Source organism: Phoxinus phoxinus, assembly GCF_949152265.1.
Source record: "Phoxinus phoxinus genome assembly, chromosome: 6".
NCBI lineage: Eukaryota > Metazoa > Chordata > Actinopteri > Cypriniformes > Leuciscidae > Phoxinus > Phoxinus phoxinus.
Window position 1 is genome coordinate 36,989,808 of NC_136881.1, and position 15,894 is coordinate 37,005,701.

Here is a 15,894-nt window from a genome sequence, read left to right on the forward strand (position 1 = left end):
GACCACCCTATAGCAACTGCATAGCAGCGCATTAACCAATTTAGCAGAACAATCTCTGCTCAAATTTACTCTGAAAAATGTGAAAGTCTAGTTTAAAGGTAGTGTGTGTTTTTTCAAACAACATTGGCTTAACCAATGACATGAGTTTGGGGGCGGGACTACCAGTTTGTCCGAACAATAGTCGACGAGGGTTTGAAAGTAGTTTGAAACAGTCTTTCATTTTGCTCTTCTATTTGGCGCTGAAATTATGCACTTCGTTCTAAAACTCTAGACCACAAAAGTGTGTGTATATGAGTGTGTGAGAGAGAGAAACTTCAGATTTCAGGAATTTAACCACTTAAGCATTCCACTAAACCACAAACGTATTGCCATATGCCTCCAACCCATATACACCTCTCTCTCTCTCTCTCTCTCTCTCCCCCATATATGGAGGAAACCCCCTCATTTGATTCCGTTATTCCCACCAATTAAACATTTTAAACAAAGAGCTCTATTTATTGGTGAGAGCGAGGAAACTTGTCGTAATTAACACATTTACATACATCTCCATTGACTCCAATTAGGTCAGAGGCTCCCAGAGCCGCTTTGAAATGTCCCTCTTTTCTCTGTGCGCTTCGCCTCTAAAATGTTAATTAAGAAGAGGCTTGAGATTCTGGCTGAGGGCTGGCCATATGGACCCTGCATATGCTCCATATGCATACAGCCCATATATAATTAATAGATCGCTACAGAAAAATGGGAGCTTTTGGAGGCGAAGACGAGTCTGAAGGTTCCTTCTCTCAAAATTAGTATAATAGTGAAATTCTGAGAGTTCCTCCAGGTGCCAACATAGACTTCTGTTCTCCATCTGTGGACAAGACAAATGAACGGATGAGCTCAGCACCGCGAAATACGGCCGAGTTGAGTTTGTTCAGCTGGTTTGTGCGGCCTGGCCTCACCGCCGGCTTTGATTTGCTGGTTTATCTTAAAGAGATGAAGATCGAGTCAATTAAATGAAGAGAAATGGAATGAGAAAGTGGAACGTTTTCCATTTTCTGCTTCAGTTCAGAGCGAGGGGAGCCTTTGGAAAGAGCATATGGTGAAATCTGGTTAGCTGATTTCCTGGAACACGAGAGAAATCAATACCCTGAAACTAAACCAAAGTAAACACTCCAGTCAGTCAATACCTAAAATCCACATAAAGAAATCCAACCATCATTCAGAGTTTATATCAGCCATTTTGACTTTTGTGGAAGTGATTTTAAACCTTCCGATTGCGTCAAGGCCAGAACTTTTTGCTAGACCTTTGGGCCTTTGGTTAATGTTTTTTAAGCGACAGTCCGGTTTCTTAAGAAAAGCTGGAGAACAAAACATCAGTGGAAAAACTCACCTGCCATAAAACGCTCCTTCCCACAACTTTCACTCTTCGGTTTTCAACACATTTCTCAGAGCAGCGAGAGCCGTGAACTTGCCTCTGAGTAACGTGCGCTTTTTAATCGTTCTCTTTAATTATGAAAATGCATGTTTATGTTCTAATAAAGCCAATCAGCAATTGTTCCCTGCTTGAATGAGATTTTAGCGCGCTGTAGCTAAGACCCTATAAAAGTGAGGGAAATTTGGGAAAGCTAACGTTTCATTGGGTGGATATGAATAGGCTTTGTTATTCACCACTGCCCGAGTCTAGTGCCAATGCCTGGGACTTATTATGAGCAAACTGTGTGTGCGTATGTGCTGGAATAGATGTTGATATGTATTTATGCACACAAACGTGCATATGTGGTTAAAGTTTATTGTTCATATTTGAACATTATTAGTGTGTGTGTTTTTGTGTGGAGATGGCGGATAGTTGTTGAATGAGGTCCTGGTTGGCTCACTGGAAACCTGCTGTGGTTTGTGAAATTAAGTTTTAGTCTTTCAAATGGTACTTTTTCCCTTTCTTTTTCATGGAGGTGAGGTCTGCACCACTTTATACCCTTGAGACTGCTTTTTTTATTTTTTTATAAAAAAAATGTGATTTCCATCCATGTAGCCTATATCTTGTTTTCAATTCAAAAGTTCATTCACAAAATGCTCCATCATTATTTGCCATCATTTACACAGATGATCATATTCTCCTATTGATAATTATATGTGACTAAAGAGCAAGCACATATGTATTCATTTTTTTTTTAAATATTAAAATAATAACCACTGTCTTAATGCATCAAAATACATTGCATTGTATGAAATGCATCATATGTCATAATAATAATCATATGCAGTTACCATCAACAATGTCAGTGCCAACTTTACAAGCTTTTGGAAGCTGGACCGAAATCCATTAGGCTAGCAAAGTGCCTTCAGAAATCAAATCAGTGCAGGCTAGTTTTGAGGTTTCATATTAATATATGTATTTTAAAATGTTTTACATAATTTCTGCTACAATACCATTTATTACTAAATGTTTATGCTCTATGCATTTCAGATGATGTTTTTTCAACCCATATCCCAGTAAAAATTATTTTTCAGTTGCAAATAAAACAAAGATCATACGTTTTACAATAAAACAGTGTCTTTCAGTTTTAGTTTGTTGTGTTACTTCCCGTTTCTTTGTAATTATTTTAGAATTTTATCATTCATTTCTGTGCATCCACTCCGGTCCTGGAGGGCCACTGTCCTGCAGAGTTTAGCTCCAACCCTAATTAAACACATCTGAACAAGGCAATCAATGTTTTCAGGATTAGATGGATACAGGCAGGTGAGTTGTTATCAGGGCTGGAGCTAAACTCTGCAGGACAGTGGCCCTCCAGGACCAAAGTTGCCTATCCCTGCCCCTAAAGAGACATGGTGATGCCAAAAAAAAAAAACTTATTCTTTTTTCTCCAATTAAATTTTTTCCCCCCACTACCATGTCCATTTAGCGGCTCCATAGTAAAGGATGAAGTTGCCTGATTGATCAGATGGATCAATCGGAGTTCCCTATTGATATCTATATTCAGAAGATATGCACATCATTCCTGTGACTAGGAAGGCTAAGCCTTACGAAGGCTCCACCTATGTTAATTGTGCTGCTGTCTGTTTGACGTACAAACATGAGAAATTGGTTTATTCAAGAGTCGAACACAAATGGAACACGGAGAAGCAATAAGAGTTCTAGACCATGTGATTGATTGAGGTATATTCCAGTAAAGTTTCATGTTTCAGGCTTTGCGATGCAGCTCTTTATCAGATTTATCTGTAAGAAGGAAGACTAAATTTGCTCTGTTTTGTGTTGTATTACAGGCCACAGAATCGTATCTGGTGCATGATGGTCCCCATCGAGCCCCGGGCATCTCAGAGTGTTTCCTAGTGCCTGAATCCTACAGGGTACAAGCAATTTTCCTCTTTCTGTCCATGTTATTGTTGTTCATTTTCTTTCTTTTTCCTTCTATAAAACGACTGTAACCAGATGAATTGAACTTTGATTTCTTTCTCATGGCTGATGTAATTAATCTGCTTTCAGGCCAGACTGAGTTGGACTTCAGATAGTGATAAGATGAGTTGGAATCAGTAAAGCAAACTTTGATAGAGCAGAGATATTACCTATACGCTCTTAAAAATAAAGGTTCTTTAGTGGCATTGATGGTTCCATTAAGAACCTTTGACATCCATGGAATCTTTCCGTTCCACAAAAAGTTCTTTATAGTGGAAAAAGTGTTATTTGGATTATTAAAATGTTTTTCACACTTCTTGAGGTTCTTTGGGGGAACTGTAAGTTTCTTTGGGAACCCAAAATGGTTCTTATATTTGATCTATCCTCAGTTTCCTTTTGGAACTTTTATTTTTAAGAGTGTAATGCATTAGATTTCTTTCTGTTTCATAGCCTGTGAAGCATCTTTCAAGAGAACAGTGTGTACGTATGCATCATAAATCTCATCGGCCGTTTATGATCTCGTGTGCTGCGTTTATATGGTAAGATGGTGGTTGGCGTTGAGAGGAATGCCGAGTTTATGTGGAGAAGCAGCTGCAGGAATTATCTACATAAAATACCATCAGGATTATTTAATTGCCAGCCATGAGGGAAGGGTAAAAAGCAAAGTGTGTGTGTTTGTGTTGGGCTAAAACCCACACACACCGACTATATCGCTTGCATATGGTTCTCTTATGCGAGTTTTAATGGAAGTTTTAGCTGCTGCAACCGCAAACCCGACCGTGGATCTGCTTAACAAAGAACTGGGTGTGTGCGTGTGTGTGCATGTATGTATTTGCTTGTGTGTGAAAGTATGCATGCGCTGAAAGCAGAATTGTTTTCATGCTATTTCGTAGAGTAATGGCTGCAAGATCTGTGTGAAGCATGAAGACTGTGGTTTTGGATTTGTGCCTTTTCGATGTTGTAATGCCAACCTATGTGCCCTTTCTCTGACCTCGCTCTTAACTCTTAATGTCAGTGTTTTTCTTGTTGTTATATTAGCTGTTTTGCAGATGTATTTTATCCTATTAAAAACATACTGTGTAGGACCACGGAAAATCATATAGGTTTATGGGTTGCCTCTAACTGTATTTAGACCTATAACCTTATTTATAGCTGTTCTTTGCCATTAGGCCAAGGTGAATGAACAGCATCTATAAAAACAAAACTGTTTATGTGCTCATTGCATCTCAAGCAGGTCTGACATTATCAAATTAAGGGCACGTTTACACGACAACGAAGTACTAAAAACGGAAAAAAAATTTGTGTACAGGCGACAACCTTGTGAAAATTCACACGGATCCGCGAAAACTGATTAAAAACGCTGTAGTATTCATGCCAGGCCAGTAGATGGCGATGTCACTTTGTAAAGAAACACTACACATAGACTGAACACTTAATCCACATGTGCATAACATCACCATTTTCACATATTTGTGTTTTTGTAGTTTACACAGAAATTATAACGGTATCGTTTTCAAAAACTTGCACTTTGAAACCAGTTTCCAAATTTTGCGTTTTCATGTCCCCAAAACGCAGTTGGCGTGTAAATAATTGACAAAAAAAAACATTAAAAGTTTTCCGTTTCAGTTGAAAACGGTGTCGTGTAAACGGCCCCTAAATCTATTAAAATTCTGAATGGATTAGGGATTAAAAAATTACAAATATTTCTCTTTGTGTCAAAAAAATCAACAGATTGGTCAAATCCGTTTACTGAACCTGTAGTGGTAATCTCCAAAACCATTGGTTACCTTAAACCCCGTATCGTCTGTTTCCCCAGATGTTGATTAAGATTTATGCTGGATTAAGCTTGTAGTCCTGGATTAAATGGTGCAGTAATTGGTAAAACTCCTTTGTGGTGTTGGCTTAAGCAGTCTATGAGAAAGCAGTCCTAATAAAAGAGCAAGCTAATCTGCCTCTTAAAAGTTTGACAGCAGAGGCACAGCAGAGTTTCACGGCTGGAGAAGGTGCAAGATAAGCATAGTTGAGCGTGCTGCTAGGCAGCCTGGGCGCTGTGGTTTGCCACAAAACAGATGTGGATTTAGGAGACCACCCTGCAATACTGTGATGCAGGACTGGGGCCTATAGATGAGTCATAGAGGAAGAGAGCGGGGGAAAAGAGGGGTTACTTACCTTCCATTACCTGATTAAAGATTGCAGGAGTACTGCATGGGGGAAAACGTATTGCATCCCGTATTGCAAATGTTTAAAAGACCATTGACACAAATCAGTCAGTCCTGAAGTCACCGATCAAGCTTTGCATATTTACTTTGAATTGCCAAGGCTTTGATTATTTATAGGTTCCTATTTTCTAATGTTTATGTTATGTTTAATATTAGAGTCATTGACATATTTTCAATGACCAATATTTTAAAGAGCAGGGAAACCGATATACAGCCTCTCTAATGCAAATTTATTCGACAACAAAAGATTAAACAATATTACTCACCATAACTGAAATTTCACAATAAGAAAAAAAGAACTTTCAATAAGTGGGAATTACCACTCAAAACTGACCTGACCAAAACTGACCTGGAAACATCGATCTATAATAGATTATAACATGTAGTAATGTTGAACTGCTGTTATGGATTGGGAATTCAATTCGTGTATGTATTTACCACACTTGTGTAGGCTATTACATCTTTCCAATCGCTAATGAATAGCAGGCTGTCTTCTGCAAGGTTGTTGAGAATCAGAGAGCGAAGGGGGACAGAGCAAGAAGGAGAGAAGTTTTTTTTCTTCCTAAAGTTTGAGCTTTCACTTTCTGCTTCGAGGCGGGGTTAGCGGCGCGAGCAGCATGGAGTAGGCGAAGGGGGACGGCGAGCTATTGCAATGCAGCAACGCGGCGAACTTCCACTCAACTTCAAAACGCGATTCATTTCCCGCCTCTGAGATAACTATGTACTCTCCGTACTGCTTGACACAGGTAAAATGCATTCATTTAATTAATCGCTCGTGTCTGTGTGTTCGGATTCTGCACTGTAGAACCGCTGCCGTGTCTTGTCTTGTCTGTTGCTGCTCAATAAATGCATTACAAGTTATGCATTGCGATTTTTAAAACATTATTTTCACGCGCGCGTTGATTTCCATGCAGCTCTCAGCTCGCGCGCGGTGTTGTTTCGGAATCGCAACTCTTCTCGTGCGTTTCATTGCACATGGGATCGAAGAGAAAATGGCGCTTCTCCCAAATCTATTTTATATAAAATGAGATTGGTTTGACCCGAGAGGAAGCGCGACGGCTCGAATTTTAGATGCCAAACTAGCTATAAAACGTTATGGTAATATTTCTTTAAGCTGTTTTCCCAAGCTGTGATGTTTCTGGAGTTTCAGGACTACAGCTCCCGTGCATGAACTTCTCCGCGCCCGAGTTCAGAGACACGACGTGACATTGATCTACCTGTCCGGAGTGAGAAATACTTCCGAAATCTGTAAAATAAGCTTTTCACGGTCGCGTTTTATTCCCCTGTAATTGTTTAGCTGTTTTTTAGACGGAAGAGAATATAAAGTGTTAAAACGCGCGTTTACTTCTGACTTTTGCCTATGCAAAAGTGTTTTGTTGACTCTATGCAATAGCTATTATGCACAGCCTACATCTATATAATATAGCATATCTTATGAAATGCTATTTAAATATGTTTTGTAGTTCAACATATTGATTCAGAATTTATTAAAAAATGCTTGGTTAGTTTATGAAGCGAGCATATGTGCACTGACCTAGTCCATTTTTATACAGTAGCCTATAATATTGTTGTCTGTAAAAAAAAAAAAAAACACACACAACAAAACATTAACATTTATGATTGTGCAATTAAATTATTCACTTAAAAAGTTCAATGACAGTAGACTATTATAGGCTAAGATTCGATCGAGCAATTCATGCCAACCTGACCAGGCTGACTTAATTTACCATTCACCATCTTTGAGAAAAAAAAGAAAAAAAGATTATCTTTGTCTACCGTCTATATAGTAGCCTAGCCTATTACCCAATAATTGGCAAAGTGTCAAACTTTTGCAGTTACAAAATATTGCATTAATCATAGGCCAACAAAAACTTTGCTTTGTTTTGTTCTTTGTCTAAAGATGGCTGCAGCATATTTATTTGTTGACCACAGAAAAATATATAATGCTTACAAATATTAAGCAGTTTAATATGCAAATAGGTCTGTATTTGAATACAAATGTAGGCCTACCTTTTTTTAATCCCTGACGGCCTAGCCTTTTTGCACAAGGTATCGGCATAGGGCTGTACTATTATTTTTTCAAGAAGGAAGCATTTGTGTTCTTCAAAGGTGTGTGTATTTGAATAAATAACTCAAAAGTAAATTGAAAATGTTTGCAGTGTTGTGCCATTATGCGCGCAGGGGCTTGTTTGTGCTTCACGCGCGCTGCGGCGGCTGGAATCTCGTGCTTCTCCCTCGCGCGCGCAGTTTGGCCCGGGTCTGTGGCACTCACTCTTTCTGGCTCTTAAATATTCCTGTAGGCCTATAGCTGACATTCGACAGGTCTCTAAAATAACTTTCCTTTGGGGTGAGACATAGGCCTAAATAATTGAATTATCTAGGCCTATAGCTAATAGGCGTACCTAAACTTGTTCTCTCTCGTTCTTATAATTTCTTTATTCAAGGCTATTTCTTATTTTTTAGAGGATTTTGCTATTGGCTTCAATTTCTTGGCTGGAAATAGACCTTTCTCTTCCCCCCCAGACTGGGTCACGCCAAACTCGGTGAATCCAAGACGTGTCTAAAATAAATCTCCCTTTCTCTCATTTTGCATAGTTGATGGCTTTTTTTTTCTGGCTATTAATTGTTTCCTTGCTTATTACATTTTTAAAGCAAATGTCCAACTAAGCCAATGTAAAGAAGGCCTGGACGGCATGCCGTAAAGTGTCTGCAATCAGGCTATGTCTGATATTTCTGAAAAAAACATTTGTGTTCTTAAAAAGAAGTGTGCATTTTTATTTAGTAATACTAAATAAAATGTAAATTTGTTTGCAGTCCTGTGCCATATAGCCTATACACGAAGCACGTGCTTCTGCATCTCGCGGCCTATCAGCGCACGCGTTCATTCGCGCATTCGAGTCTAAGTATCATAAGCTTCTGATTTTCTCTTTTTCCTGGTCTTATGGTGTGTCAAGTTTATTATTATTTTACCTAGCTAGCACTTCCGTAACCGTCATTCCAATAGGTTTGAATATTTCAATATTTGCTTTGCAGTAGGCTATGCAGTCGGTGAAAAGGGCGATAGAGATCCAGTTTAGAGTGAAAAGTAAACAGTAGGGTCAGTGGCAAATAATGTCCGAGATAAAAAGGATTAATCTTTTATTAATCTAGTTTAAAACACGTGGCAAGTTCTTAAAATGTAGCCTACTTTTTTTTTATTCATTTTGGTAGGCCTACAGCATTTTTTAAAAAATGCATCAAGGTAAAATATTTGATAACCTACCTACAGCATCAAGACTACAAATATAAAATGTTTTATAAATGCAAATATTTAAAGGCTTTTCTGCTTGTCTTGAACTGTTGCCCATTCAAGGTCAAATTATGTGATTTTTCAAAATGTCCTCTGTTTTATGTGTTTGTGGCCAAACATGTTGCCATTTTATGGCAAATACAAAGGCTACACTGACTTTTATGTGGCAGTCAGCAAAATTGTATGTACTGATGATTTTTAAAAAAGGAAATAATAAATAATAAAAATATGCCAAATTACAATAATTTTTTTTTTTTTTACTTTAAGCCTCAGATTTTGTTGTTGTTGTTGCATATTTCATGTATTTCCCCCCCATAGGCCTAGTTAATCCGTTTGGGAAAGCAATCTCTCCCAGGATATGATAATAGATTAATTTGTTATCATAGCCTAATTATTAGTGTAGGCTATGTAACGTGTTTTCTTTTTCTTAAGTGTAACAAGGTGTTTTAAACAGTGCATGCGAGCATTAAAGGCCTCGGCTTACGGCTTTGTCATGATTTCCTCGTCCTTGCTAAAATCTTTCAGGCCGAGGCATTATCGACTGGGATTTTGATCGCGGCGATATAAGATTCATTCTTCAAACCTGCAATCTCGCCACGTAGTGCGTGTGTTAAAAGGAATCCCTCCTTTGTCTCTTGTGGCTTTTGATGCGACTCAGATTGTAGGCTGGATAAATCTTGCGGCAGCGGCCACGCTTACGTGGAGTCACAACTTGGGTGAGGTTTGGTGGTTTATGGGACGTTTCTGTGCCTTCATGGAGAAGAGAGGGAGAGTGCGATGTGTCTGCATGGTAATCCCATCAGCGTGGATGCTCTCGATCCCATGATCCCACACTCACTCTATCCGGACGTTTGTTTTGTCTTCTTTCTTATTTAATTACGGTTAATTATTAAAACAAACGAGGACGCATACGGCGCGTCAACAAATGTGAACAATAACTAATGAATTATTAACGTTGATAAAAGGTTTTCTGGAATGGACGGAACAGGTGGGGAATCTCAAGCTTCCTACGTAATGGAAGTTAAGCATGGGTTGCCAAATGTGCAAAATGTCGTTTGGGGAGTCTAAGGGCTTCAGTTGGGACTTTGCATATATCTCAGGACAAGTGGTAAGCATTAAGTTTTAATGTATTTTTGAATTTCCTTACATTTGTCCCAGCAGGGGAGTAGGCCTATCTCGGATTTGAGGACATTGGGGGTTTAGCCCTGAGTCATGGCATTTCTTAAAGTTTAGCAAGTACATCTCAATAGGCTAAGTATATATATTGATATTTATGTATATTTATTTTTATATATGTAACAGGAGAGAGAGATACTGATATTTTATGTGGATCGGATCCTGTGACATTATCAGCTTAGTAAACCACAGTTTACAATGTATTAGTGCTAGGATTAGGCATAAATGCATTGTCGAATAATATAAACATTTGTTCACAGAGCAGATGAGAATGAGGCTTATACTTGTATACATTATTTTCAAAAATGAGTGTTTATGTAATGTAAAATACTGGTCAGTCACATGATGCTTTTTAATACATTTAGAAAAAAATAAAAATCAGTCAGTCAGTCTGCAAGTAGTGTCACTGCATCACAAACACATTGCTTCATTGTCTTTCCCACTTCACTCCTCTGGCATGTTTATTTTTTATTTTTTATCTATATTATATTATTCATATTGTGGATATTAAGGGTGGACAATATCACCAAATTCTCATTTCACGAAATTAAACATTTTATTTCACGATGATATCACAATATTATTATTTTATACTAATTTCTGTTATTAAAAATAAGAAAAAAAGAAGCAAATTACAAACAATAGCACAAATACAATATACATTTAAATATTAATTGAACAAATTAAGTTTTTCAGGGACACTAGGTTTATTGAACATGTAGTAGAATTAGTACAGGAATTTAATAATCAAATATAAATATAAAATATTACGTAGTCTGAACTGTATGAATTACATATAAATGTATTCTTATTAAAGCTAAAAAAGTTATTCAGTCAAGAGCAGCAAGTTATTTTCTCTTTAGTTTGATTCACATTAATAACAGCAGGAATATTAGGCTGCTGTCACTTTAAGACCAAACGCACAGATCCATTACACTGATACACATCCGGTTTACACCCAACGGTTTACTTTCACCTGAGACATAACCAGCTGTGTGTACATGAATACTTCACTCGATGGGCATTTTGACACAATTGCGTGTGTATTCGACCATCAAGCGCAATAAAACGTGAAAGAGAACTGAAGCGCGAGCACCGCATTGAGCTCTTTTCACTGCTTATTCTTTGTGCTTAATAACACTTTTTATTATCGAGCACGTCCCAAATTAGCGAACTTTGGCAGTGTGCCAGTCAGCACAAGCTCATTTTCGGGACATATTGCACTTATAACTCTTTAACATCAAGCACATCCGCTCTATATTCTCATTCATGCTCTTCATCACTCTGAAGTGTCAATAGTGCTATATATTTACATACCGCGATATACACGATATAATAAAACCTCTAACGATATTACATACCGTGGTAACGATATATATCTTCATGCCACCCAGCCCTAGTGGATATGTATATTGTTTGACAGCATAATTAGCCTTTTGAATGGTCCTTGCTCAATACGACGTGCACAATATATTTGATCAGAGACTCATTCTAACACAAATCTCTGTAATGTTGGGTTAAATCGAGCAATTTCTATATCACAGTAACTGAGTCATTTCCTATTCCACTTGTTTACTGACTGTTAACTAAGCTACATTTCTAATTTATCTTTCTTTCTTTGTTTTATCAGTCGTTTGCTCTTATTTACTGGGTTCAGGGTGATTGGTACGCACTGCTTGAGTGATTTTAACCAAACAGACGATTAATCTTACATGTGCTGTCAGATTGTTTGTTTCACCTGGACTGCAGTGCTGCTTTTGCCAGGCCTCACTATTCACCCTTGATAGATATTACAGATTTTCTAAATGTAACAGGGCAGTTTAACGATAATGACAAAGGCTGTTTTCTTGCCCTGTCTACCTTTATTGACTTCTCCCTCAGAGCCATGTCCCAAAAAGACCCTTACTGAAAGGGGAGAGGACATTGCGTCAAACAAGAACATCAACTGCTCTTTCCTCCAGTTTTCTTGCTCAGCCTGGCAGGGAAATCAATGAAACGGGAGGCTGTAACTGGGAGAAAGTGTATGGGAAATGCAGAAAACACTTTCAGAAAGCTGGAGGGACCGAGGCAGCAGCCCTGGGGAACACCATTCGATCTCCATCATATATGGAAAAAACATATACTCTAGCTATAAAATGTAATAAAATGCATGACTGTAAACACTTGTGCACCCCAAGGGTGCGCTCCAGCTTTCCTAATGTTCACCCGAACGTGTTTTTGATTAGGCTAAAGCAAATAAATGATCAGTACCGATCAAGCCATAGCAAATCGGCAGACGTACCGCCACATCAAGAGACCGAGCTTACAAAGAGCATCTGCATGAATATCAACAGCATTATGAGTTACCGCGAGGTCTTTGCCTCTGTTAGCCCCCCCCCCCCCCACACACACACACTTACTTTTGGAAACTTAATTTTGTACGGAGTGTACGCAGAGCACACTGGACAGATTAGATCTACTCTTGCATGGATACCAGGATGATAGTTGCTCATCTGCTTTCTCTCAGAGTCTCTGTCTGTGCTTTTGCTTTTTTAATCTTTGTTCCTACATCTCCATCATCCGTCTCTTATTAACCGCCAGCTGTAGTTGTCGCGGAGACCAGCGCGCACATACTGTATATGCACACGCCACACCAAACACACTTTGCTCATTATTTTCCTCATAATCACTTCACTTAGCGGCACAAGTGTGTAACAATGGCGTCTTTCACAGCGGTGACCGCACTCTTGAACATGTCTTCTCTCTTGTTGCTCATTTAAAGAGCACCAACGTTCTGGCCCAGTGCTGCTGTAATTCACTAAAGTTGTGTGTCTTTCATTGGCCAGAAATAACCAAGTTCCATTGAAAGGTCATGGTCATATTGAGGCCAGCACAAGCATAAAGTTTTCCTGCTTTTATGCTAGATCGACCTTTTTTCTTTACTGTTCATAATTTAACTTTAGGGTGAAAGACCTCAAGGTGAGTGAACATGCATGCCTTGAGACCAGGCTATAAAAAATAGTTTGACTGGCTCTCGCATGTAGAATGAATAAAGACACTGACTGTTTTGCTTTGCTTTCCTTTGCTTTTTATTTTGTTTTGAAAATCTTCCATTGACTTTTTGAGAATGTGCCATTCAAAACCTAATTGTATGGGTCAGATATGGACCAAGATACCATTTTTTATTGATTCATTTATATTTTTGTAAAAAAAAAAATGTTGTTAAATTATTTGTTGTTGTTTTTTGTTAAATTTATTTTATTTATTTATTTATACTTATTTATTTATTTGTCTTTTAATAAAAAAATATCCCTTGTAATTTAATATTTTTCATTTTATTTTTTATTCCTGTTTATTGTTTTTTTTTACTTTTTATTCATTGAATTTAATATTTTATTTTATTTCCCATTCCTTTTTATTCCTGTTCATTTTTTATTTTTTATTTAATTGTTTTATTTTATTGCTTTTATTTTTTATTTGTTGTTTTTGTTTGATTTAATTCATTGTTTTTTATTCTATTCTATTCTATTCTATTCTATTCTATTCTATTCTATTCTATTCTATTCTATTCTATTCTATTCTACTCTATTCTTCCGAGGTGGCAGGCTGCTCCTCAGTAATATTTGTATCACAGTGTGAGGCTTTAGGACGGCAACTAACCATGAAATGAGAAAGAAAAGTCCAAGAGCTACAAAAGGGTTTTGTAAAGGGCTTTCAGAAGACGGCGTGTGTGAGTGTGTTTGACGAGCCCGTGGCTCTCTATGTAGCTGATAAATGGAGGGTTTAGAGCGAGTGTTTATAGTAGCACAGTAGCTGAAGAGGCCTGCTGTACCGATGGGCCTAAGACACTCAAGGTCGATTATTTCTGTCCTACAGTGTGTGTGTGTGTGTGCCTCCTGAATACACTCGTCTCAAACAGTCAGTTGGCATCTATAACCTTAGCTCTGCCAATCTAGTTATATTTTCAGTAGAGGTCTGTACTGTGAATTATATCAGATATGCAGATGTTAATAAAGTAGGTTCAGCTGTTTTGTTTTCAACATCGCATACATCTAAGAAAACTCGCATGGATTCTTGGATTCTTTGCTTGTTGCCGTGGCTGTCGGTTGCTCCCCATATTGTTGTTTGGCCTTTGGAATGGATCATGTGGAGCAGTGGCGAGCTGGTGCTGGCTGGGGAAAAACTCACAACAAACCTTAACATTACAATATTTTATCCTTGGAGGAAAAAGAGTAAGGAAGGTGAATAGGTTTGCTTGACAGCAGATGATTTTTGTACTCGTTTTGTTAGGAACTATGCAGCATAACACTCTATGCACAGATCTTCCCAAAGTCGTGCAGAATTTTGCATTACTTTGCTATGAGCGCTGAACTGCGATACCCAAGAGTGCTGCGATCTTGGGAAAAATAGAGCAATTAGTCTTTTCTGTCGTTTATGCAAACATTCCACTGTAGTGACTGTTGAATGTACACACAAGCTCCGGGGCTTTCGCCATTTGTGAAGGTATATAAGGTCTAAAAGCGGTATAGCTGGATATAGGAATTGATCTGTCAATGCATTGACAAACAAAAAATATAATTTTGCACTATTTGCACGCTTGTTTTATTTCCACAGATCTAGTGAACTCCCTTTCTGTCTGCTATAGGCAGCTTCAGACAGCATGCTGACTGAAATGCAGTCTCATAAGTGAGTGATTTGGGATACTCTACATAGGCAGCAACTCAACGCTTCATAAAAAAGCACTCTTTCTGCAAATTTGTGTTTCCAGTAGCGTTCTTCTCTGTTAAAAAAAATCACACTCTGATTAAAAAAAGAAGCAGCTTTTGAAAGAAAGTCTTGTCTGATCACCAAGGCTGCATTTAAAAAAAATATCTGTAAAATCAGTAATATTGTGAAATATTATTACAGTTTAAAATTTTAATTTATTGTAATTTGTAATTTATTCCTGTGATCAAAGCTGAATTTTCAGCATCATTACTCTTTAGTCTTCAGTGTCACATGATCTTTCAGAAATCACTCTAATATGATGATTGGATGCTCAAGAAACATTTCTGATTATTATCAATGATGAAAACAGTTGCGCTGCTTCATTTTTCTGTGTAAAACGTGGTATATTTTTCAGGATTATTAGAAAGTTCAAAATAACTTGAAATAGAAATATTGGATAACATTATAAATGTCTTTACTGTCACTTTTGATCAATTTAAGTCATCCTTGCTGATTAAAAGAAGTTATTCCTTAAAAAAAAAAAATCTGACTCGAGTTATAAATGGCAAAAATCCAAACTTTAAAATTCCTGTGTACATTGGTTTTGTAACAGAGCCTCTATCAACGCAGGCTTTCATGCATGAACGCAGTCCGTGATTAACATTCAGAACTTCATACAGTGGCTGCGTGTTTGTATGATGAATATTTTACTTAACTTTAGAGCGGGCGATGTGTGAGAAATGTGGCGCTGCAGGCATGTGTTGTCTGACCGAGGTGCATTCTGTAATCCAGCGTAATCTGGCTCGGGTCTATTAGCGATTAATTGATTGTGCATCTAATCTGAACGGACTATTATTTATGATGGTTATCATCGAAATTGCCCGTAATGGCAGATAATTATGGCCAGATGTGGTCAATCTGAGATTAGCTTTTAAAGTCAACACACATTACAGTAAACCATCGCAGATGTGTAATATCCACACACACCCTCCCCCTTAATCTAAGCATCATGTTTGTGGAATGCAAGAACATGCGCAACTTCAATCTCTCCTAACCTCAAGTGAAAGACATTACCCCTTACACACACACACACACACACACACACACACACACACACACACACACACACACACACACACACACACACACACACA

The 15,894-nt window shown here is 37.9% G+C and overlaps 1 protein-coding gene across 27 annotated transcripts in view; it reads left to right on the plus strand.

Moving 5' to 3' along the window:
* nfixa (nuclear factor I/Xa) overlaps positions 1-15,894 on the plus strand; it is a 120,739-nt gene that overhangs the window by 24,293 nt on the left and 80,552 nt on the right. For 15 of the 27 annotated variants that reach the window (XM_079615536.1, XM_079615532.1, XM_079615523.1 and 12 more), the window contains exon 2: positions 3,241-3,324. Coding sequence is in view for 22 of the 27 variants with exons in the window: in XM_079615515.1 (XP_079471641.1) it covers positions 3,241-3,324 (84 nt within the window). In the remaining 5 variants the exon portion in view is untranslated. Of the gene's footprint in view, positions 1-3,240; positions 3,325-6,104; positions 6,336-15,894 lie in introns of those variants that run through there. The other 12 variants (XM_079615540.1, XM_079615541.1, XM_079615524.1 and 9 more) reach the window with 1 other exon arrangement.